The 24,503-nt window shown below is 36.5% G+C and overlaps 1 protein-coding gene across 6 annotated transcripts in view; it reads left to right on the top strand.

The window, feature by feature from the left end:
- The first annotated feature begins 1,252 nt into the window (after positions 1-1,252).
- The window catches only part of HACE1 (HECT domain and ankyrin repeat containing E3 ubiquitin protein ligase 1), a 48,502-nt gene continuing 25,251 nt past the window's right edge, over positions 1,253-24,503 (top strand). The window contains exons 1-12 of one of the 6 annotated variants that reach the window (XM_058836032.1): positions 1,318-1,443; positions 2,108-2,264; positions 5,896-5,950; positions 6,995-7,084; positions 8,824-8,928; positions 10,273-10,348; positions 10,684-10,815; positions 11,665-11,747; positions 14,020-14,116; positions 16,754-16,855; positions 18,461-18,567; positions 22,263-22,509. In XM_058836032.1, coding sequence (XP_058692015.1) covers positions 5,922-5,950; positions 6,995-7,084; positions 8,824-8,928; positions 10,273-10,348; positions 10,684-10,815; positions 11,665-11,747; positions 14,020-14,116; positions 16,754-16,855; positions 18,461-18,567; positions 22,263-22,509 — 1,068 coding nt within the window. In that variant the 5' untranslated portion in view covers positions 1,318-1,443; positions 2,108-2,264; positions 5,896-5,921. Of the gene's footprint in view, positions 1,444-2,107; positions 2,265-5,895; positions 5,951-6,994; positions 7,153-8,823; positions 8,929-10,272; positions 10,349-10,683; positions 10,816-11,664; positions 11,748-14,019; positions 14,117-16,753; positions 16,856-18,460; positions 18,568-22,262; positions 22,510-24,503 lie in introns of those variants that run through there. The other 5 variants (XM_058836029.1, XM_058836031.1, XM_058836033.1 and 2 more) reach the window with 5 other exon arrangements.

The raw sequence follows: 24,503 nt of genomic DNA, 5'->3' as shown, positions 1-24,503 counted from the left end.
GATCTAGTTGAAGATGTCCCTGTTCATTGCAGAGAAGTTGGCATGGGTGACCTTTAATAGTCTATTCCAAATTAAACTATCCCACAATTCTATGATTCTTGATTGTCCTTGTCCTTTCTGAACCTTTTTCAAATCTTAGATAGCTTTTCTTCATTTTTCCAAGTCAGAGTCACTGGAGCATTTTACAGAATGAAATAATGAGAGCATTACAAAGCACCAGATCACAATGGATCCCCATGGAATCCCATATACTTCCTTGCATTTGGAAGTTGATCACAAATAAAATCTTGTTGGGGTATGTTTTCTTTACATTCAGTTTTCACATAATTTTTTAAATTCAGGCTTTACAGCATTGTCATGTAGCCCATACTCCCCTGGTTTGCCAAGATTGCATCAACACCTGAAGCATCATTAAAGCCAAAATACCCAACGCTGAATGCTCCTTCACACTTGACAGCACATATTATCATGCCAGAGGAAGAAATAAATTGACAGGCTCATGCTGGTAGTTGTTTCCTTGCAAAGTTCCAAGTGTCTGTAGTTTTTGTGCTGGCACTAGAAGGGCAATGAGGCTGGCGGAGGGTCTGTAGCACAAGTCCTGTGAGGAGTGGCTGAGGGAGCTGGGGGTGTTTAGCCTGGAGAAAAGGAGGCTCAGGGGTGACTTTGTCACTCTACAACCACCTGAAAGGAGATGGTAGCCAAATGGGGCTGGCCTCTTCTCCCAGGGAACCAGCGACAGGACAAGAGGACATAGTGTTAAGCTGCACCAGGGGAGGTTTAGGCTGGACATTAGGAAGAAGCTCTTCACAAAAAGGATGATGACGCATTGGAATGGGCTGCCCAAGGAGGTGATGGAATCACCATCCCTGGAGCTGTTTAAGAAAAGACTGGGTGTAGCACTTTGTGCCACGGTCTAGTTGACATCGTGGTGTTCAGTCATAGGATGGACTCGATGATTTCAGAGGTCTTTTCCAACCTGATCGATTCTGTAATTCTGTCCCTCTCAGGTGCATTTTGCAGCCCCACTCCCTTCCGTGGCTCCGGGGAAAGGAGCCCGCACGGGCAGGACCACCTGGCAGGGGCGGCTTCAAAAGCCAAATCAAAATTTTTATTTTGATTTGTAACAAGCAGACGTTTAAAAATCCATTTTCTAGGAGCTTTGAAAATTCATCCCCACCACCCTTTTCCTTCCTTCGGGAAAAAAGCAAACTGAGGGAGACCGCCACCGCCCCCAGCTCCGCCCCGCGCATGCGCGCAGCCTGCCGGGGTGGCGGCGGCCTGGGCGGCCTCGGCGCCGCCAGCGCCGCGATGGGCTGAGGGCAGGCGGTAGCGGCGGTGTCCGCGGCTCCGGGCTGGGCGCTCCGAGGATGGAGAGAGCCATGGAGCAGCTCAACCGGCTGACGAGGTCCCTGCGCCGCGCCCGCACCGTGGAGCTGCCGGACGGTAGGAGCGGGGCCCTGCCGTAGCGGTCGCTCCCGGCGGCCTCCGCGCCCGGGCCGGCGGGGATGAGTTGAGGCGGCCGGGGAGAATGGGAACGGGGTTCCTCTCTCCGCCGCTGACAGGCTCTGTTTATTTGTCGTGCTGACACCAACAGCGGCGTCCCCTTCCTTCCCCCGCTGCCTCGCCGCCTCCGGCACGGGGCGCGGGGGATCCCTGCCGGCTGCTGCCGCCCCTGAGCCCGGGCGGGTGGGTGGCCGGGGTGCCGGGCACCGCCTGTATTCGCTTTTAAATCCTTCGTCGGTTGACGGAGTAGTGATGACAAGTCTTTGTGGGCTTTTAGGTTTTTTTCTTTAATTTGTTTGTTTTTTAGTGGTGCTGAATTTTGTTTGAAAAGGTATTTTAAGTCACTGTTACCCGTCACAGCCTAATTTTTTTTGGCTCTAAACCACTTCACATAGAAGCTGGTTCCCCATATCAGGATGGATTTGAAGGCAGAGCTTCAGGCTCTAATGGCGAGTGGTTTGGTGTTCCAGCCAGGTCCAGTTTTTGTGAGAACTGACTGTAAAACTCGGATACACAAAATTTCTGTTCTTGTGAGTCATGTGCTGTCACTGTGCTTTCTTCAGTGTTTCTTTTATTTATGAGTCTTTGGCTCCCTGTCTGCCAGGTTTCATCTCCAGTGGTGGAGGAGAGGGAGTAATATTCTGTTTTCTCTGTTTGGACTTCCTGGTGTCCTGAACTTTGCTACCACACCCTTCACTTATTGTCACCTATCACAGTTCCAGTGTCTTCCAATGGAGTTGCTCATAAATTTCACTTGACAGGCAAGTTTCAGGCAGATTTTGCTGCTGCTTGTAAGCCTTTGAATGAATGGCAGCAGTGAAAATTGACGTAATACTATTAACTTAACCTTAGACTTCCAGAAATAATGGAATAGCACCAGTTTAACTAATTGAAGATGCTAGTATGAATAATGCTTTGCACAACTTGTGTCAGTTGGTGCTGCTTTAAATTTACTCCAGTACTAAAGTAGGTAAATTGATTCTGAATTTTGTCTGTTTTCTTCACATCTTGGACATTTTTATCTTACACTTGAGAGGTAGTTATGTCTATGGAATGGCAGTGTAAGTTCAAGCTCTGAGATCTTTGGAGCAAGTACTTCTGTCACCCAGTAGTGCAAGTTCAAGCCCAGAGACTTTTGGAACGAGTTCTTCTATCCCCTTGTAGTGCAGAAGGAACATAAATTCTATGCTTTCCCTAGGAATTGCATGAAACAAATTGGTGGGACTGATATAAGGAGATAAGTGGGCTTAACACACTGAAGTCTCAAATTGCATTCCAAGAAGATCTCTGTTCAATGGCTGTCCATCTTTAGTTCTGTCTTAGCTCGTTAGATATCTTCTTTCTTGACCTTGGTGTTCATTAGATTCATGCAGGTCTTCCCAAACTCTTCTTGAGAATCAGGTTTGGCTTGTAGTATGTTATTCCAAACATGTACTGACAGGATCAGCTTGGAATATTCCACACTGGTCCAGGATAATACGTAGTTTGGTGGCTTCTTGTGTGCTGTTTCTGGTCTCTTAAATTATGATTCCCCTGCCCTGACTCTCCTGTTGCATTTGAATAACTTTAATTTGACATTTAATTTGAAAGATACATGGTTTACCCCTCCATCCTTAACGTGAGAGTCATAGTTTTCTCACAGGAAATGGAGATGTATGTTTGAATTTACTGATGCTGAAGAAAGCAATAAATCCAGGTATTGAACTTCCAATGCATGTGCCATAGCTGTTAGGGTATTATGTGGCCAGTGCTGACACTTCTTTAAGATTGTGATCTCTGCCAGCTTCACTACATTATCTCTGAGGAAATAAAGTCACAAGTGTATCTTGCTAGGGCAGGATTCTAGATGATGAATTTCAAGTGGTTTTTTTTTTTTAAAGCAAGTCTTAATGCCAGTGAGTACCCTGAGCTTGAAAGTAGAACTTTTTTTTTATCACTCCCTCGAAGTATCCTTCATCAGTTGTTTTCTGGACACTTGAGAGCTTGACACAAATTCTGAATGCTACTAGTAAGGCTCAGTGCTTAAAAACTAGGTCTTGCAGCCCAAAGCTCTGACACTGTGTCTGATGTGCCTTTTTTTTTGTCTTTATACACAAGATTTGAAATGCAAGCAAGTTAAATAGCAAATAAGTTTGGTAGGTCTATAGGGTGTATAATGCTTTTTCTCTGTCTGCTGAGATGTAGTTCATGTCAACTGGAGGTTTTTTTATGACTAGAGATAATAATCACCAAAGACAGGCATAGAAGCTCCTTAGTCCCACACCCTTTTTTCTGTACAGAAAAACTCTGGGAAAATCTGTATGTGCTCCACAGTGCAATTTCTGTTAATAGAATAGCAAAACGCTTTGGTTTTGTAACTGTGCCATAAAATGCGTGTTATGGCCCAGCTACGCTTGTATTTAACTATTGTCTTTTTCTAGATCACTATACTTGCAATGTAGTTAGTTAATTAGAATAAATATTAAACATTTCAGTTAGGTGTTTAAAAGTTTATTTAAAAGTTTTTTTCACCTTTTTTTGGGTGTCTTGTATAGGGCTTGATTGTGGAAATATATAAGGATGTCATGTTTAAATTTAGTTGATGTTTTTAAGTTCAGTTTTTTGTTTTATTTGGCAAGCTTTATCTTCCTGTCAAAAGTTCAAGTTTTTTTTTTTTTTAGTTTGTGTATACTAGGAGCTAATCATGGATAGATTTAAAAAAAATTGCTCAAATATTTTTCACAATTGAAATTTATTTAGCATTATTTAATTTTATTTTAGGACTCTTTTTCTCTCTGGCCCCTCCCTTCCAGCTTGTTCTTCCCCCAGCAGTCAAATTCTAGGGGTGTGTTGGAGATAGTTATCTGATGCCCACAGAACTCTGCCATAAGGAACAATTTGTAGAGAGCTCAAACTTGAACTTGGTGATGGTTGGTGACTCTCTGCAGTGTTTAGTCATCATTTGGTGTTTTGATAGGCTTGTGTCTCTTGCACCATGTGTTTGCTATAAGCAATGTTGATTTTTTAAAAATTTGTTTTAAAATTTTTATAGCTGATGAAATGTGATTTGAGTTTGACTTATCTTTGTTCAGTGTTCAAAGATAATAGATTAGTGTTGCTTCTTTCTTTTGTTAGCTAGGGACACACAACTTCAAATAGCTGAGAGAAGCAGTAATTACAACAAATAGCATAGTTGCAGCATGATAACACTTTCTTGGATTCCACTTCATAATTCTGAAGAATCTTTATTTAATATTCAGTAAATGTCACCTTACCTACCTAGTGGAAGTAGTGATTGTGTAGAGGCGTGGTATGTAAAAGACATGAGATACTATGCTTGTTTGGGACTGTTTTAATTCTTCCTATTCTGATTGCTTTGTAACTTTGGATCAATGAAGGTGATGAGGAAAAACTTGAAAATAAGAGTTTTGTGAGAACAGTCCTGTATTTCCATATCCTGAAACCATATACCTGGGTTCTCAGAAAGCATAGCCCGTCCTGTTGTAACTTGGTATCTACGTGAACAATCTGTAGAGATTGTACTCTCAAAAATGGGTAGCTTGTTGAAGAGAAAAATTATAATAATTATCTGTAATAAAAGAAAAAAATATTGCAGATTAATATTATTTGTAATTATTATACGTTAAAAGATTTTAAGTTTTGTCAAATGACAAATATTAATATGACTATTTTAAAAATAGTATTTTACTTCAGCAAGTCTGTAAGTGACTGAATAGGCTCATGACACCCATGCAGTGTGCTGGCATTTGCAGCAGTAGTGATTGCAGAGACTGTGGCTGAACATCAGTGTATTCCCACCACTGACGTGGATCTTTGTGTTCTGGCCCTTTTTGGTTGCCTTCAAGTATGAAATATGAACCTGATTAGAGATTAAAAATTAAAATGAAGCTTACTGCACTCAGGTATTCAAGTATAGAGACAAAATGGAATGGTTATGAAGTGATTTAAAGAATCACTACTAAAAATTCATGGTCTCAGGACTATGGAAGTCACCTTGGAAGACAGGAAACTTCCTTATTTTTAAAATTAAATAGTTTAGTGTTTTTGTTTTGTTTGGGTTTTTTAAATGCATATTTTTTAAAAGCTTTGATTGAATTAACAGAATTGTCAATTCAAAGAAATTGATGCTCCATTGAAAATTCTGTAATTCTTACTTTGTGAAAGAAAAAAAGCCATATTGAATTTTCATGTATTGCAATTCTGTTAATTCTCTCTTTTATCTAAGTATTATGGCTTTTTCTTTATAATGAAACTTTGTGTATGTAGAATCTGTGTAAAAAGAATGATCTATTGAACAGTGGACGCTTGAAAAGGTAAATAAGTGTTGCTTGATACATTTATTTTATGTAAAAGATACCTTTATGGTAATGGAGTAATTTAATTTCTTCCCAGATAATGAAACTGCTGTCTATACGCTGATGCCGATGGTTATGGCTGACCAGCACAGGTGAGAGCTTCTTTAAGTTTACCTTTTTTTCTCGTGGTCTGAAAAACAGCATGTTTGCTGAAGTCATGGCTGCTAAAGCACTCTCAGAAGTCCTGCTGCTGAATTGCTGAGTTATGTTCTAATTTGAAGTTCATCACTGACTGTGTGCATCCCAGTATACTTTCACATGTTTTGATTTATGCCATAGACAGAGCTGGTATTTGTTCTGTTGAAGCACATAGAAAAGTTTGTTACAGGATAAGAGCAAAGGTATTATTTTGTAACTGTGTCTTAGCTCTGAGTGTGTATTTATGGGTTACATAGAAGCTCTTAGTCTCATTAGGTCATCTGGGATTCCTCAGATGACCAGGTGTTTCTCTTACTGAGTTGTCCTCAAAGTGCTTGGAACCTGGAAGGTATATAATGCCAGCTAAGTGGTGCTTCCTTCACATGATTTTTGTAGGGAAGCAGGCAGTAACTCTTACTGAAACAGTAAGCTTCTTTTTCCAGTCAGGATAAATGTCTGTTCTGCTATGTAATATTTTGAGATTGCATGCAAGGGTTTCGAATTACATGATCAGCCCATTACTGGAAGTTGAAAGGTCCTGTTTTAATTTTTTATCCTGATCTTGTATCCTACTTCATTGTTATGATTTCACATACCAGTCTTCCCTCTGAACTTTGCCAGTGTTTGGGAAAACTGTTGGATATGTGGTTGGAGTGATTGTGATAAGGAGGAAAATGGGAATTTATATTTTGTTTAAACCAAAGCTGTTGACATGCTTATTTTTCATATTTGTAAAGAAGTGATTTGGTTGTTTGGTCTAATTCCTACTAGTTTACATTTGAAACAGTTTCCCAGTGTCACAGTTCATTTTTTATGTACAGTAAGAAGTGGAAAGATTGTTAATCAGCAAATGCTTAAAAACTGGTAAGTAATTAGTTGGAGGGAAAAGAAATAGTGATTAAGTAAGAAATAGAGTGCTTGTGTACAACTTACAGTATAAACTTTGCTTTGATACTGTGAGCTATTTTAAAATTAAAAAATTATTTTTCTGTTTGAAGGTCTGTCTCAGAGCTGCTGTCAAATTCAAAATTTGATGTGAATTATGCCTTTGGACGTGTGAAGAGAAGTTTGCTTCATATTGCAGCAAAGTAAGACTTAATTGAGTCCAGTCCAGAAGTTAACAATGAAAATATTGCCACAAATCTAAGGCACCAATGTAAGCTGGAAAACTCTGTAGTGTCAGTTAACATTTTGTTTTCACACTTTTTGTATCTTGTTTGTTCTTCCTAGTGATGTGTCTGCCTCATAAAGAGGACAGATTCTACACATGATATCAAATGGCTTTCCAAATACCAGTGAAGGAAGTCTGGCTAGATACTTTTTTACCTTTCTATGAAATCTCAAGTCTGTAAAAAAATATAGCCATGATGTGCATCCTGTATAATTGGGTTACTCTTGCCTTTGTAGAGGTAGAGAACTCTCATTTGGAAGTGCTGATTATTTTTGAGATGTTCTAAAACAGTGGGAAGCATTTGGATGTTTGCTGGGAATCAGCTGTTCCAAAGTACTTCTTGTGACCATAACAAAGGGAATATTACTTGGGCACTCACTTCTATTAAGTTTTGTATCCTGGATAGAGGGCTTAAGTGCAAATTTTGACCCACATTAATGGGGATAACTCTGTTTTATATGTAACTCTGCCAAGAAACAGACAGGTTAACATCATATAAATAGAAGTGTACCAGATAGTTTTTTGACATGACCTTTCAGGAATCTAAACTCTAAACTGATGAATGAATGCTCTGCATTTTGCTCCCCTTTTAAATGTCTTGTAAGTTCTTAAATGTAAAATGTTAAAAAAAAGGCAAAAAAAAAAAAATAGTAGTAGTATTGCATATGTATAGCAGTATTTGGTCTCAGTAAATGTGGAAACTCCAGCTTCTTAAACAGACTTCTAGAAATAGCTGTTTCCTAACTATTTCATATCAGAATTTCATATTGCTTATATAAAATTTACTTAAGGAAGTACTTAAAAAAATGTTAGCAAATTTTTAGCATATGCTTTAGAATTATATTTGAAAATCCACTGTACTTACTGATTCTAGTGATACAAATAGTTGTGTTAGACTTAGTTTCTGGATTGTCTTTATCTTGATTTAGTTATTGGGTCACAAGGGCATCATCAAGCTGCTGGTTTTGCAACATATTGTACTGTTATTCTTCAGTTTCTTTGGGTTGTTGTGTAGCAGTTCTGACATTGGGAAGATTTGTAAAGAAGTATTTGGTCGCAACAAATACAAAAATACTGTTTATCTTTTCAAACTGATTGAAAAGATAAACATGTAATGCAGAGTTTCTGTCTTCTTAGTGACATTGGTTATCCTGAAGAGCTGCTATATTATGTAAAAAAAAAAAGCTTACAGGTTCAAAATTAATAGCAAAGAAATATCTATATGAGTTTTAGAATTTTCCTGATATTCAAACTTCTAAACATAACGTCCAGACACTGACATTAAATATCAAAATATTTAATGAAAAATTTAGTCACGTTAATAGATTAAGGATGAGGGAGGTGAGAGGAACTTTTGAAACAGTTTATAATTTAAAGAATTACCGGTCTTAAAGACTCAGTGATGTGTTTTGAAGTCATTAAAATCACAGAGAAGCCTGGCATCTATTCATTGCTAAAAGTTATATTTGGTTACTTCTCGCTGCATTAAGTGACTTTTCTTTAGCTTTGTGTAAACTGAGCTGAGGGTGTAGAACAGTTTTATGTAAAGATGTTCTAGTGAGTGTGATCTGTACATAATATTGCTGTTGTCTTTATGCCAATACAAATTTCTAAATATCCTTGTTATAGTTTTGCCCTTTCTTATTTTCTTGTTAGCTGTGGATCAGTTGAATGCCTTGTTCTATTATTAAAAAAAGGAGCAAATCCAAACTATCAGGACATCTCAGGATGTACTCCTCTCCATTTAGCAGCAAGAAATGGGTAAGTTTTTAAAATGCTTAAACTCTTAAAAATTTTTGTGCATAACGTACTTGAGCTGGCATGTTCTGTAATATTTTTGCATAGTTCATAAAAATGCCTTTGGTTTTCACTTTTGACAATAGAGAACATGGAGGTTAAAATCCTTAATTTGAGTATTCATAGAATAATTTTTTATAAATAGTAAGTCATGTCTAAAATACCAATTACAGTGCCAGTCATTTTAATGTTTTCTGTTTATCAGGAGCATAATGATTCTTACAACAGTAATTGAACAAAGGGTACATTCACCTTCCAGTTAGCTGGAAGGTGAATTTAGCTTTCTTTTTAGTAAGAAAAGGTTTTGGAGGGCTTGGTGGGGGTGGGGGATGGGGTCAGAGACTTCTGATTTTTCTAAGAGAGTGTCTTTAAGAAAATTTTCCTTGCAAGAAAAGGAATACAAAGTTGGCCTGCACAGTGTTAGGAGAGGGATAGAGAAAAAGCCAAACCAGTGAGCAAGTACCTTTTTAAGATCCTACTTCTTGAACTGTGGCATGTGAAAACATGCAGCTGTAAAGGTAGCATTGTCTTTTTCTTTTTAGAACATGTATGTGATCCAATAACTAATTGTATCACAGCTGGTACTTCGCATGAGGAGGTGATAGTGTTTAGTGGCTTCTGGGTATTTGTAGGAGAGGAAGGAAGCAGCCAAGTGGTGCATGATGAAATGCAGAAATGTGCACAGGGGACAGTTATGTGGAAATGAGGTATAAGAAAGGTGTGAAATTTTTTATTTTACAAATAAAAAAGGAAAAGCAAAATAAATTTGTAAAGGTAAAGCACTTAGAGCATTAAGAATGTTAAAAAAACAAACAAAACGTGAATTAGGAAAAAATTGCCTCTACTTCTATTAAGATAGTACTTGTCTTAAAGTACTAATCTTACCAAAGATTTGCATTGTTTTACAATGACTGTCTCATTAAGTAGTGATTTAGTGAACATCTTCACTGACACATACAGGTGACAGTGAACTTGATGTATTTCTGTTAGCTGAGGTCTGGCTTTTTTGTCATTCAAGTTCATGCAGTGCTGAAACTATAAGAGTTATGGTTAAGTGCTTCTGCACTTTGCAGAAAAACAGCTATGATTGTAGCCCTGTATTGTTGTTTGCTATCCTTGCACTGTCTTGAGTCTCTGTGAAGATCACTTCTTTCTTTCACATGCTTGGTAATGTACTCCTTATAAACTTGGAACCACCTGCTATGCTTAGAACAATGATAAATTAGCGTGAATGGAGCTCTAAGAAGATATTTAGTCTTCATAAGTGATTTTCCCTGACTGAATTTTAATGTATTCTTTTGCTTATAGCCAGAAAAAATGTATGAGCAAGCTGCTGGAATACAGTGCAGATGTCAACATTTGTAATAATGAAGGCTTGACTGCAGTAAGTGCTATTAATTATCATGATGTTTTTAAAATGAGTGAAGAATTTGGAGATTCTTGGTTTTTAAGCTTTTGCCATCTTACATGTAAAACAAAACTGCTGTGTCTCCAGTGCCATCAAGAATCAAAAGATGTGATCAAAATACCTAAGCATATGATTGTATTGTTCAAAGCTTCTCTTAATATTATGCAAAGCTTGTCTTTGTGAAAATGTTGACAATAATACAGCCAGATTAAAAATCATTTTTATGGGATATATATGTCATTACTAAATAAGAAATGTGTGACATTGCTAAAAATTGCTAAAAGAAATGTGTGTCATCATTTTGTACTTAGATTCATTGGTTGGCTGTCAATGGACGAACAGAATTGCTTCATGATCTTGTTCAGCATGTCAGTAATGTAGATGTTGAAGATGCCATGGGACAGACAGCTCTTCATGTAGCTTGTCAAAATGGACACAAGACAGTAAGTTTCTAAATTGTATGAACACAGTTGATTTGTGAAGAACTTGGTAGTGCCTCAAAGTTGTTGTGGTTTTCTTACAAACTTCAGAGTTGAAATGCACATGATAATGGCTACAAGTGTGAAGAATGCTGTTGTGTCTTAGTATTGACTGCATGTACTTCCATGGGAACAAGTTATTTATTCTTATGGAGGTGATTGATGTCAGTGCTTGTGGACATTCAGGTGACTTACTGTATACTGTTCAGCTCTTCTCTAGTGCTATTATTGGCTTGTTAATATCAAATTTTTATGTAATGTTAAATGTTTGAAAATGATTTTCCTTATTTTTCAGAATATGTTTAATTCATAATTGTGCAAGCTATTACATGATTTTGAAATCTGAAATATTAATTCACTGTGAGTAAAAAATGAAAACAGAGTTGGATCAGTTACAATTTTAACTCTGGAAGTAAAGAAGTTCAAATAAACTCTTCTGTTATTGATCTGTGTGAATAATTTTTATGCCTGGCCTTGCATTAGGGCTCACTATTTTTATTCAGAGTGTAAGTCTGGATGCTTTACTCGAACTGCATTAGAGCCCTATATTTATACAGATTGCCACCAGAATTATTTACTGCTAAAAAGAATAAATTCTACCCAGATTCTTTCTGTTGTCCTTGTCAGTGCTGATTTTGGAAGGCCAAATTCTGAAAAACTGTTATAAATGTAGCAAATTTATGTGATTGATGTGTAAAAAAAGTTTGACAGTCTGCTCAGTGTTTTCATATTTTAAACATACGCTGAATACTTGCAAGCCAGTAGGGTTTTCCACTGTTCTTTTTCTAAAATTTCTGTTTTGTTCTCTTGTAGACGGTGCAGTGTTTGCTGGACAGCGGTGCAGATATAAACAGGCCGAACGTTTCTGGGGCAACTCCGCTTTATTTTGCTTGCAGGTTAAAAACTTAACTTTTGAATACTGGCCTAAAAGTGAAATATTTTTTCCCCTTTTGCAATAGCTGATTAGAAATTACAAAGTAGAGGAAATATAAAAGCTGACTGGTATTTAATCTTGTCTCATTTTTGAGTGTAGTTTGATGTCTTATCTAAATACTTAGGTTAGTACTGCAGGCTTATGTACCTCTTTCTAACAGACATGTTAAACACATACCTGTGCATGTTCTAGCATGAATCGTAAGTTGATGATTGCTGAACCCTTTTCTGAGAAAATTAATTCTGCCAACTTAGATTATTTCGAGTACACTGAATATAGAGCCTTCTATAAGGCAAGTTTGGCTTATATTATTCCTCAATGTACAGTATGGTATTACAGTATACATGAAATGTGCATGTATGTGTTAAAGTTACAGTGTTGAATTAAAATTACATTGTTGCTTTGATCAGTTCTGTTTTATTAAGTTTAGTTATATTTAAAAAGTAATCATATCAAATATTATATCAATATAAAATATTAATAGTATATCAACATATGATAAATGATATTTTAATTAGAACATTTTTGTGATTTGTTAGAACATTTACAATTTTTGCAATCCTTGTGCTTTGGTTACAGGTTAAGTAGTACACATAAGATTAACTGTTCCTATAAGCAAAAGGAGAAATGGACTGACCTTCTGACCTGCTAAGAGTTTTGTTCTGGGAGCCGTGGTCTCTGGAGATAGTGTATGTTGACTTGTGGCAGATGAGAAGGGAAGTGGAGAATAAATAGCTGCTAGCCTTGGTCCTTGATTTAGGGACTGGTATTTGTATTCACTTTAAAGAAGTAAGCAGCTTGTCTTGGCTTGGAGGTTTTTCATAAGAAGGGAATGTGGCAAGTACAGGAGTCATATTCTTTAGAAATTGTCAACTGCAGCAGCTGGCAGGATAAAATGACCAGAGCATGTACTACAGCAAACCTGAAAAGAAAGGTTGTAGGTCCCTGGTGGCCTACAGGGAGGGCAGGATGTAGTACAGTGGCAGGTGATAGGTGCAGAAAGGTATCAGTATTCAAAGTCTGTGTCTGAAATACCTGTTTTGTCAATGTATTGGGTTGTGCACTTAGTCTAGAGAATTACAGTGAACATGCTGCAAGTAGGCCATTAGTCTTAGCTCCTTTCTGACCCTTAATGTTTGCTTGCATCGAGACAAAATCTGGTACCTGTTGGCTTCCTGGGCTGGAAGGACAGGACTGAGGAGAACTCATCTGGAAGCTCTTGAGAGATCAGTGAAGCTACCTCTTGCCCCTCAGCTGTTAGTTGTCACTTTAGCTGTGCCCTTTCTGAACTGGTAGGCTGCGCCTATCAGGCTGAGGATGCAGGCAGCCTCTTAAATATTCCAGGATGCCAAGTACTTATATATATTGATGTAAAGGGTGTACTGCAAACTAGCTTGAGAAATAAAACTTCAGTGAAAAAACTTGTATCTGTAACTTTAATTGCTATGTCTTTTTTATTAGTTTTTCATTTCACCCTTTAGATGGTTCTCTGTTAGGTTTGGCAGTATTGCACTTAATGCTGGTGAAGGCAATATTCAAGTAATTGTTCTGTGTGTTTTTAATGAGGTAAATCTCTGATCACTGGTACTCAGTTTCTCATTTTTTTCAAAAGAAAGGGTTTGGGTAAGTGTTGAGAAGTATAAATAGCTTTCTAGGCAATGATGGCATGTTGGGAAGTGTTAAACTCAAGGGAACTAAGGGTCCTATACAACCTGTAAGCAGCTTAGTGAATAGACTGTGAAATAGTCTCTGAATGCAAAAGTAAAAGTCATCACTTCTGGAGGCTATGCAAGACATTTATATATAGAAATTAGAGCCATTTGAGTGTTGTATTTATCTCTTGTGCAAAAAAAAAAATCAATAAAAATATCTGGCTAATATTTTATTGATGGTTAAAGCACAATTAGATTGTTTTTCCCCAAATATGGTAGAAGTGAGTAAAGAGCTTGGCAAAGAGAGCTTCCTCTGTGAACTAAATTAGGATGTAAATTGAGAAAGAGCTCTCTTTTTGCAGGAAATGCAGCTCATAAATATTTGAGGCAAGACTAAGATGAATCATTTCTGAATGATGAGGGTGACTGACTTCATAAATGGCTCGAATTCTGCACTGCTCTTTTGCTGTAACTATTTTCTTCTAACTTATGTTGGTTTTATTTGTTAGATGCAATAAAAACATTTGACTCAATAGACCATAAATGCTGTATTAAATGTCTTTCTTCTCTTCTTCTGAATAGCCACGGTCAGAGAGACACTGCACAAATTCTTTTGATGAGAGGAGCCAAGTATTTACCAGACAAGAATGGTGTGACTCCACTGGATCTCTGTGTACAGGTATTAAGTTAGCAACGCTTTTTCTGTGAATTTCTGTGATTTACTACTCTGTCACCTGATCATTTTTACCTTTTCTTATTCTTATGGCCTCTGAAAGATGGTAGTCCTTTGGCAAAACAAGTGCCAAACATGATTTTATATAATGAAATTGACCCTACAGGCAGGTTCATAATTTCTACCCTTTGCATAAATCAGATGCAAGAATTCACCTCATGAGAAGGAGTTTCCAGAGCTCCATTTGACTAGAAGGTTTGGGAATGCTTGGTGTAATGGTAGTAGACAATTTAAGCGCTTACCTGTTAACAAGTAAGAGGTAAAGGCATGCAGAAAGCAGTGATTTTTTTTTTTTTTTTTTACCTCGAATAATAGGTTTTCTGTTCTTTTGAGGAGATGTTGCTATTAAAAACAAACAAAACTTACTTGATGATGACTCTTACTTTTTGAAGATATTTCTAAATCTGGATGAGGAACAAAATTCTTCCATATTTTCAACTAACACAGCATTTTCAACTGCAAAACAGTCTGTCTTGTTTAATACCAAGTACTGCTTGTACTGCTTGCTAAAGTGACTTTTTTTGATATTTGAACACTTACACTTCTTTCTGTCAGATCAGTTGAAGGTCAGTGTGTAAATAACACGATTGTATGGAAGCTTTTTAACCTTTGCTAGTAATCAGACTAGAAAACTGAACTGAAAGCTGAAAAAGCCAAATCACTGGAGTGAGTGTGCATCACACTACCTTTGTGCAGGTTATTAGTTTGTCAGGATAAAGCTGAAATTTTCAATTTTTTTTTCTGTATTTTCAGATTATTTCAGCCTCAAATTATTTAATTTCTGAGGTGCCTGCATGTGCCTAAGACTTGCACTTGAAATAGTTCTATGTGCAAGAGTGCTGTCTCCAGTACCTGTAGGATGTTTTTGGAATGTTTTACTCTGGAAGCTTTATTTCATAGGCTATCTGTGGAAGACCTTGATCCAGTTAGATTACTTACAGTATTTCTTTTTGGATATAAGAAACCAACTAAGTCCTCAGCTCTGGTCACTGAGAAGTGCCAGATCACTATACTCTCCCACTGCTGACTTGATTGTGAAACTCAAGAGTTAGATTTTTTTTCTTTGTTGTTGCAGAATGACTTACTGTTACATAAAGCCACATGGAGTCTGAACAGCCACAAGACCTGTAAGACAGTATATGGCAGAAGAGGCTTAGATTAGATATTAGGAATAAATAATTTCTTCATGGAAAGGCTATAAAGCATTGGAGAAGACTTCCCAGGGAAGTGGTGGAGTCCCCATTGCTGAATGTGTTCAACAAATTGTGGATATGGCACTTGAGGATGTGGTTTAGTGGTGTACACGGGGGTGGTGCTAGTCTCATGTTTGGACTTGATGGTCTTAATGGTTTTTTCCTACCTAAATGATTCTGTGATTCTATGCCAGTGTGTGCTTAATGGTACAGTTATTATTTTTTTAATGAATGTTTTGAGTTTCTGCTTCAGTCTCCAGTTTTGCAATTCCTAGGGCACCTCTTAACACATAAAACTGCTGTTAACTTTTTTAGATGTGAGTAGTGACACCTGGTGTTTGTTTTGTAGTGATGATCTTACTGTGTTTGAGATCATGCAGTATACAAGTTCATGATGCCAAGTAAGAATGGAGAAAACAATATGTTTTCTTTCTTTTTACATTGAGGGTTTTATTCTATGCTTACAGGTTTGTTTTTCAAAGTCGATACATGTTTTTAAAAGACTGAAATTATAGATTAATATGCTTCTTGCCAACATTACCTTGATCTTGAAGATTTGGCTTTCATTAATTCTTACAGATTCTGGGTGGGGTTTTTTTTAATACTTAATTTCTTGGTACCAGAAACTATTAAATTAATCTTTTTAATGTATGGTTTTTACTGAGGTAATGTCAATTGTCATTCAAAGAGGAGTCCCTAGAGTTGCAGCAGTTAATACATTTTATGGTCATCTTCTCAGAGTAGAAGTTGATGCATATTCAGGTGTTAGGTGTCTGCTTAAAAATGCAGCTGTGTTAAATAAGGTTTGATACAAATAAACCACAAAATCAAGTTCTGTTCTTTACAGAAAACATTTTTTCTCAGAAGGGTGTGAGGTTAGTCTAAGCCACAAGTGGAATCATACTTCTGTATTGATTTTAAAGTTAAATAATCCTTTCATGGGTTTATCCTATTTCTTCCTGTAACAAGTCAGATATGTGTCCTATGAACCTTTAGAAATCTTTTGATTTTTTTAAGGATTAGATTCTGAGTGTAATTAAGTAGATGTCAGCAAGAGGAAGAGAAGTGATATATTGCACTATTTTTAATCTCTGGTAATTGATGGCTGAAATGCTGTTCAACTGTACTTTTAGTTTGGTAAGTAGGAAAATGTTTCAAAAACCAGAAAAATGGGAGTGGATATGTGTGAGCCAGTATACTGAAAAAAAATTGATTGTTTTCTCCTGAACATTTCAGGATACCTAACTTTGCTACATTTTTGAATTTCAATTTATTTTAGAATAGGATTTCTCCAGCATTAAAAAAATACTGTAATACTTAATAGATGTTATTGCCCGTAATAGTTTAACTCTCAATTCTGATGTTTCTTTTAATTAAAATGTTTTCTTAGGGTGGTTATGGAGAGACTTGTGAAGTTTTAATACAGTACCATCCTCGGCTTTTCCAGACAATAATCCAAATGACACAGAATGAAGAGCTGCGAGAAAACATGGTAATACAGGAGGTTCTGTGTTTTATAGCCAGGGGTCTCTATGTGGAGAGATCTCTCTGTGGAGAACCGAGTGCTTAATATGAGTGGCAATCAGTACTACTAGTAGTTGACCACTGGGTATCTTTCTTTCCTCATGGAAACTCTACTGGCTTCACATAATTTTAAAAACTAGAACTTGGAATTAAATGTAGGATCTGTTTTCATTTAGTGTTCTAACTTTGCACGTTTGGCTAAGTGATCTAGATAGTTTAAAGAGCAGACATTGCAGGTTTCAATACAAAGGTGGTGGTAGAGCATTCCTAGAGCATCCTACATATACAATTACTTTGTGTAACAGGGCCTATTTTCTTTCATTTAGTCATTATCTGCAGACATCCATTCTAGGATGTGTCTTGAGGGTGACTCATCCTGGATTAGCTTAAAAGTTGCTGGTATGAGCACTCATCTGTATGAGGTTGCCTTGTACAATTAGACTGTGAAAGATTGCAGCCACAATTCCGTTTGATTATTATTTCTGTAGATGAAACAACTGTTTCTTTTTTAATAGTTCTCTTATATCTTGCTTCTTCGATTATTGTGGGGTAGTGCAATCTAAAGCAAAGAAAAATCAAGTACGAAAGTTTGATTCCTTGATTGTGTAAGGGAAAAGAAGCATGGGATGCCTTTTCCCCCTTGTAAATCTAGCTTGCTGTGAGTTTTTAATACATTCTTTGTTTTAAAATGACTGCAAACAACCTTACAGACTGTAAAAAAAATAAGATTTAATAAGGTGTTGGCTGCCAATTTACTTAATTTAGTTTGCTAGATTTTTGACATTTTCATTTTCTCTATGACTCCATTACTTCTACTACAACACTGAGGATTCCCAAGTCAGTGTTTAAATTTCAGAGGCAGGGTTGAGTTTTGCAGAGTGACTCAGGTGAGAATTCTCAAAGTGTATGTTAGATGCAAGGGGAGATGCTATAGGTGATTTAAATTAAAAGAGAAAGAACTAAAACAATGGAACAAAAAGACCTTTTGTATATTGTAGAAGTGAAGAAAATAAGTGATAAAAATTTTTCACCTGTCTGAGTAATGATGGAGCTGTGTGCGAAAACAAGATCTTAACGAGAGTGTATACAAAATATATTAGTTAATGAGTGGTATAGTTCTGTTTCATTGCCGAAATGTAAACATATATTGAAAATTATCTTCTGTGGCCATGTCTGAGCTTTTCTTCTTAGTCTTGGGTAATGACCAGTTCATATTTTCTGGAAGTGACGGCATAAGGAAACTGGGTATGTGTTACAAGTCAGGACTCATATTTTAAATGTGTAAGTTGTTATTAATTATAAATTAATAATACAGGGTTAAGCGTTCCCTGTTTGTAACATTCTGTAGTGTTAAATACCCTGTGGTACATGCATCGAGACTAGAATGTGTACTTTTGCAGTAATCTTTGTAAATGATTATGAAACATTAACTGAGGTTAGATTAGAAGTTGTACAGTATAGATGTGCATTATTGTTAGATATTACTGTTTGGGTGAAAGTGTTCTACGTAACTGATAAATTATTGTTGATCTGGTGTTCCTTGACACTTGACACTTTTGTTTTCATCCTTCAGTTGCGACAAGTTCTGGAGCACTTGTCTCAGCAGAGCGAAAGCCAGTATCTTAAAATCTTGACAAGTCTTGCTGAAGTTGCTACAACAAATGGTCACAAATTGCTCAGGTAAGTGTGAGGTCACAAGTTGATAAACTACCTGGCAGTTAATATATAATAATAACTATTAAGTTAGCCACTTAATAGTTTTAATAGTCCAAACTGTCTGATGCTCAGCACACGCTGGAGTAGATGGATCTGAAATCTGATTTATATGATAATGGCTGTTTAGATCACTGTTTTCACAAAGACTTCAAGAGAGAAAGTTAGTGTCTTTGTATAGCTGCTGGTATCTAGAAGCTTGAGTTGCAGAGAAGTGTATTTTTTGTTTGGTTAATTTGGCTATATCGGCATTGGAAGGGAAGTTTTTTAGACAGCTGTCAAATAATTTTTCTTGTCTTCACCCTTTCACTTTTTCTTCCACATTTTTACTTTTCTACATGCTTCCTTAGTATGCTTGAGGAGGGTTTTCTTACTTCAGACACCTGTATCATGTTTGCTGGCTCTGGTTGCCTTACATGGCTACTAAATGAGATAAAAAATTTCATTTACCAGTGTGCTGTATCAGCAGCACAAGCAGCAGTAACTTGGGAAAATGCATGGCATAGGCGAACATATTTACCTGGTATGCTTTTCTATTTTTTGTGGCATCTGTCTGAAGTTGTGCAAAGCACTTCATCTGCAATTTGTTGGAACATTTTACTGTTTTCAACTGCTAACAGGTTTTGGTGTAACCTTTATGTTTTGGATGGCATTTTGGCAAAGAAAGATTTGAGAGTGGTCTGTAATCAGAGAAACCTGTCAATGTAGCTTGTAGAGGATTATGACTTGAGAAGCTTTTTTTTAACTTGGGCTGGTATCTGAGGAGCCCATCAGTGAGATAGAAAATAAATAGTATATTCTTATTCCTAGGTAGCTTTTTTTCCTTCCCCATTAGTCATGTTACATTCAAATGGAGCTTGTAGATAGCAGGTCAGAACTCCTGGATGATGGTAGGAAATCCATTACACCAGTAACAAATCATATTCTGGTGGGTGTTCACTTTGATGAATTAATGTAAAGGTCTGAATCCCTTTAAACTTTGGGGTTAAAGTGTGTAGACATTAATGAAATTTTGTTGTTGCAAAGATAACTTATTGAAGAATTTCTGCTGTTGCTGAGTTTCAGTGTGTATCAGCTTAACTTGTAACACATTGCTTTTTGTCTCCAGACTTCCTTAGAGGCAGTAGACTTCCCACAAATTAATTGTTATAAAGTGCAAAAAACCATAGTGCAGGAAAGGGTTTCAGACTTGCTCTGTGTAGGGACATTATTGGAAGTTGTGGTAGGTGTATTACATCATATGAGCTAATATTTGTTTCTGTTTCAGTGTCTTCAGAGGTAAATTAAAAGGATTTGTTACTATTACTGCTCTTCTGATTTGAGCAGCACTCCCTCAGTGTGGATATAGAAAAAGTAGCTCTGTGCCTCTACTGTCTCTGAGTTTGAGCCACCTTGTGCTCATGCACTGCTGTGTATGGGTGGGCTAGTGGAAGCTGAAGGGGAGATCAAAGGGTTGCATTGCATTGGCTGAGGACTCATTTCTAGAGATGCCAGTACTTGGAGTGTCCTGTGGACTCTTACTGGCGAGCTTCTCTTTGGTACTCTGTAATATGTCACAACAGAAGTGTGATTGCAAAAGAAAACAATTCCAAGACACTTTCACGGACACGGTTTTGCAAAAACTGTCTCTCTCTTCAGCTTGGTTTCCTGGCAGAAGCAGTGAATTTCTACTTCAAGAAATATTTCTCAGTTGCTTTCTTATAAACAGAGTGAGGATTAAGGTAGCATTTGGTGAATACCCTGAACTTGGGCCTCTTTCTTCTTTCTCCTTCTTCCAACAGAAGTGTGTAAAATGTACTTTGTACATGAAAACCTCTGATAATGATATTCTTGCATGGCTGAACTATCATCTCTATCAGTTTCCTGGGTACTAACCCACAGCCTATTGCTTTTGTATTTGTCTGTTAGTTCAAAAGTATCTAAAACTGTTTCTTGTAATGCTTCTAGCAAGTATTCAGGAGGGCCACTAAGCTTCTGCCTGAAGACTTCTGCCTTGAGTATGAGCAAGAACCCTGTTTCATGTAGAATTATCTTTACCATGTATTCCCTTTTTCCAAGAAAATAATTGAAGTGTAACGTGATTTGGTCTTGCTGGTGCAGGTTAGGCATAGCTGAATGTTTGCAAACATGCCAGTAGAAGTTTCAGTAAACTATTAAAAACCCTCTAAGGTTTTTCTATATATGTGGGTCCTTATCCTGGAGACCAGGATAAGCATAAGCACCAGAATAATGATAAATTTCACCAGGAACACTGCTGCTGAGACATGATAAACTTCAGTTGAAATGTTAGTAGTTTATCTTTTTTTTTTTTCTTTTTTTCAATAGTTAGCTTCTTGAGTTAGCTTCTTGAATTCATAGATTCTTTTGGTATATAAGCAAAGATTTTTACAAATGCTATTTTTTAGCTGTGATAAGAGCCTCTGGTAACACAATTGCTGACTGCCAGTCAGGGGATTTTCTTGGTTAAAAACTTAATATTCCTACTGTAGCACTGTTTACTCTCTCTGTTCCTTTCTTATATTGATTTACTGAAAACCTACGTGGTTAAAGTGTAAATTGGCACAAGAAAGTCATACTTTGTATGGTAGTTTGGTAAAATTCGAAGTACATTGCTTTTTAAAGTTAACTCACAGTCATTAAAATGTAGTGCTGAAAACAATTAGGTCTTTTACTGGTGACTTAGGATGAATGACATCATAATAAAGCTATGCTAGCTGTTACAACTGCCTGTGTTTCAGGTTTGTGAATTAACAGATTATTAATTGCAACAGATGTTTACAGCATCCTGTAAGATGTCAGTTTTCTGGTGTTTACCAATCGTCTGGCTGGGAAGCATGCTTTTAAGTTGCAAGTACTTCAAGGACAGAATTGAATATGTCCTCACTTTTATAATATTTATAAGTTGATAGGTTTTGATAGAAAAAGAATTAATTTCTTGCAGTTTGTTATGAATTCTAGACAGAGGAATTCTTACTACTTGGGGTTTAAGAAAGAAAAGCAAGTTGAGTTTGGTGGAGAAAGTCATGAATATCTCGTATTTTGCACTGTTTTTGGTACAGAGTTCAGTGTTTGCCAGTTCAATTCAGGAGACATAAAACTTTTAGTATATTTGTTGGAAAATAAATTGCATAGTGGTGGTTTTGTTTAGTATCTTTTAGATTATGTTTTTCTTCAGTAGAAATAGTGGCATCCTTAACATCCTGATCCCTTGTCTGGTTGAGGTAGTTAGTGAACATCTTGAATAATAGCTGATGAGCATGGGCTGTGGCTTTTACTGTTGGATGCTCTCTTTTTTGGGTTGAAAAACATTTTCATCTGGATATCCCAGTTTGCTTCATGCACTGAGATTCTTTCTGTAGGAAGTTGAATTTCCTTCTAGAGGTTCATAAGAAGCGCATTAAAAAAAAAAAAGGAAGTATTTTTAAAGATCTGGGATTTGCTGTTCTTACTTCTAGTTAAAATTACGTGTTAGTGAAATCATAATGCTTATTTGACTTCTGGGGCTGGTGCAGGAAATGAAAGTTAAAGTTTACTAGGGTTTGAAGCTTAGGGTTTGTTTTCAGCATGTTTATCAGACCCTACCATTAGATTGCTTACTCCTTATTATACTAAATTGCTTCATCTAGGAAAAGAAACTTAAACATTCCATTTTTTTCCCCCAGCTTGTCAAGTAATTATGAAGCTCAAATGAAGAGTCTCTTAAGGATCGTGAGGATATTTTGCCATGTGTTTCGCATTGGCCCATCCTCTCCCAGTAATGGAAATGACATGGGCTACAATGGAAATAAAACTCCAAGAAGTCAGGTGTTCAAGGTCAGAAAAGTATATGATGTTGTTAGGAAGATAGACGTTAAAGAGATGAATTTCACAAAGCATGCATTCATTAATCAGACATCTCATGAACAGGAAGTAAGTTTGGTTGATGTCCCTATCCTTTTTTAAGTTAAATCTACCTCTCTCCTCCTGTATTTTTTTTCCCACTGAATTAGTTAATTTAGTCACTGATGCACATTTCATGTTATGATTTCTGTTTATTTCTTATTTAACAGATTGTTTATTAGGTGTTGAAGGTTTAGTTACTCAGGTGACTTTGGTAAATCTTGTTTTTATTTCTGTTAAGAGTATAGTAATCTCAAAATATGGTGATATTAATGTAATAGATTATATTAATGTAATTTCAAAATGGTAGTTGGAGATACACAGATGGAGTGCTGATCAATAAGCTTTATCCAGCTTCACAAGATAAATGAAAACAATTGAATTCTTAATCTGTTTGTTGTTCTCACTGTGATCATGAAATCTTTTCCCAAGTTGTTCTGGGATTTTCTTATTATGTGCTTTGAAACATATCGGCTCACTACTACAGTTGCAAGGTTATTGATTTATATCTGCTTTCAAACACTTGCTTAAGATGATTGTCATTTAGAGATTTAGTTCCTGAAGGTGTTTGGTGTTTCTATGTTTGTTTGTTAAGGAATCCCTCTGTAGAAAGTCACAGATAACCTTTTTGTAAAGAAGCCCCAGTTGCCTGTGTGCCACACTCTTCATTGGATATACAACTGCCATAATTTTCAGACCACTTAATAAAAAAGAACCTCAGCGTAATTTTTCTTCTCCATCTCACTCCGTATTCTTACACAGCACAGCTCATATCAAGAAATTTAGATTCCCGTAATTACTTGAGGATTTTTCTTTACCTTTGCATTTCTTCCACTGTAAAAATAGTATTTTGAAATTACTGCAATTATTTGGTGTTATATATTCATCAGGATACTTCTAAGGGCTTTTAAGACAGAGCTGTATTGGTAAGATGATACTCTTAATTCCAGTTTATTTAGTGAAGTACCTCAGTTTTTATTTAAATTTCTTCTCTTGAAAATAAGAAAATAATTAGGCTGTTAAAAAAACCCAAAAAACGTGTAAGCATAAGTATTTGTTCTTCTGGTATCACAATAGTTTTAAGAACAAATTGATTTATATAATGAATACAAACTAGTGCTTGAGTCTGAACAATACTGTGTGCAAAATGTGAAGCATTGTACATGGTGCAGTGTAATAATTGACCTTTGGAATTGTTCATCAAAATAGGGCAATAATGTGGGTTTAACCAAAATTCTGTTTTTAAAAAATAAAGCTGTACCCAAACCACAAGAATTATTTTATTAAAGGCAGCACTTTCTAACAGTTTTAATGAAAATTGCTCTAAGTACCCCAGATTAAATAACAAGCAGATGTTAAAAACACTTCATGTGACAGCTATCTCCAGTGAGATATTCTACTACCTAGCCCAAAAAAGAAAAAAATGAAGGTTTCCTCATAATTTCAGAACTCAGTATAAAATAAACAAAAATATTCAATTGCAATTTGCAGAGGAAGTGGTATATCAGTAGAATCCCGTATCTGTGTGCTCAGATGACTTTGTATGATGAAAGAGTTGTTTCTCAATTTACTCTGCATTTAAGTCTTGTGCAGTAGACTTGTATTAAACAACTGCCACAGTTGTTCCAGAAAGTAATTCTTCCTTGTGTGAGAACAATATGTATGTTTTTAATAAATAAGCAAAATGTATACTACTGTTGCATTACCTAACAAAACAAAAATTTCAGGACAATTTAGAAATTACTATTGCAATTATTGTAATTTATTTAGAAGTTTTGAGTGAGGTAACCCTACAGTAGGGCCACTGTTGTGTCCACGGTATTTTAAAGATTAATTTAAATTTCAACCTCAGAAATATAAAACTGCTGGTGAGAACTTACTGTTGTTTGGGAATGGGCACACAGGTCTGGCAGTGTTATTTAATCTCCAGTTGTGGTTGGTTTATTCTGTTCTTCCCTGAGTTTATGGTAGACTGGGTAGTGGGAGATTAGATGTAGTGCTGAGTGAATTGGGTGACTTCCAGT

Source organism: Poecile atricapillus, chromosome 3, assembly GCF_030490865.1.
Source record: "Poecile atricapillus isolate bPoeAtr1 chromosome 3, bPoeAtr1.hap1, whole genome shotgun sequence".
Taxonomy (NCBI): domain Eukaryota; kingdom Metazoa; phylum Chordata; class Aves; order Passeriformes; family Paridae; genus Poecile; species Poecile atricapillus.
Note: the sequence above shows the minus strand (reverse complement) of the source record. Positions and strands in the feature narration are given on the sequence as shown.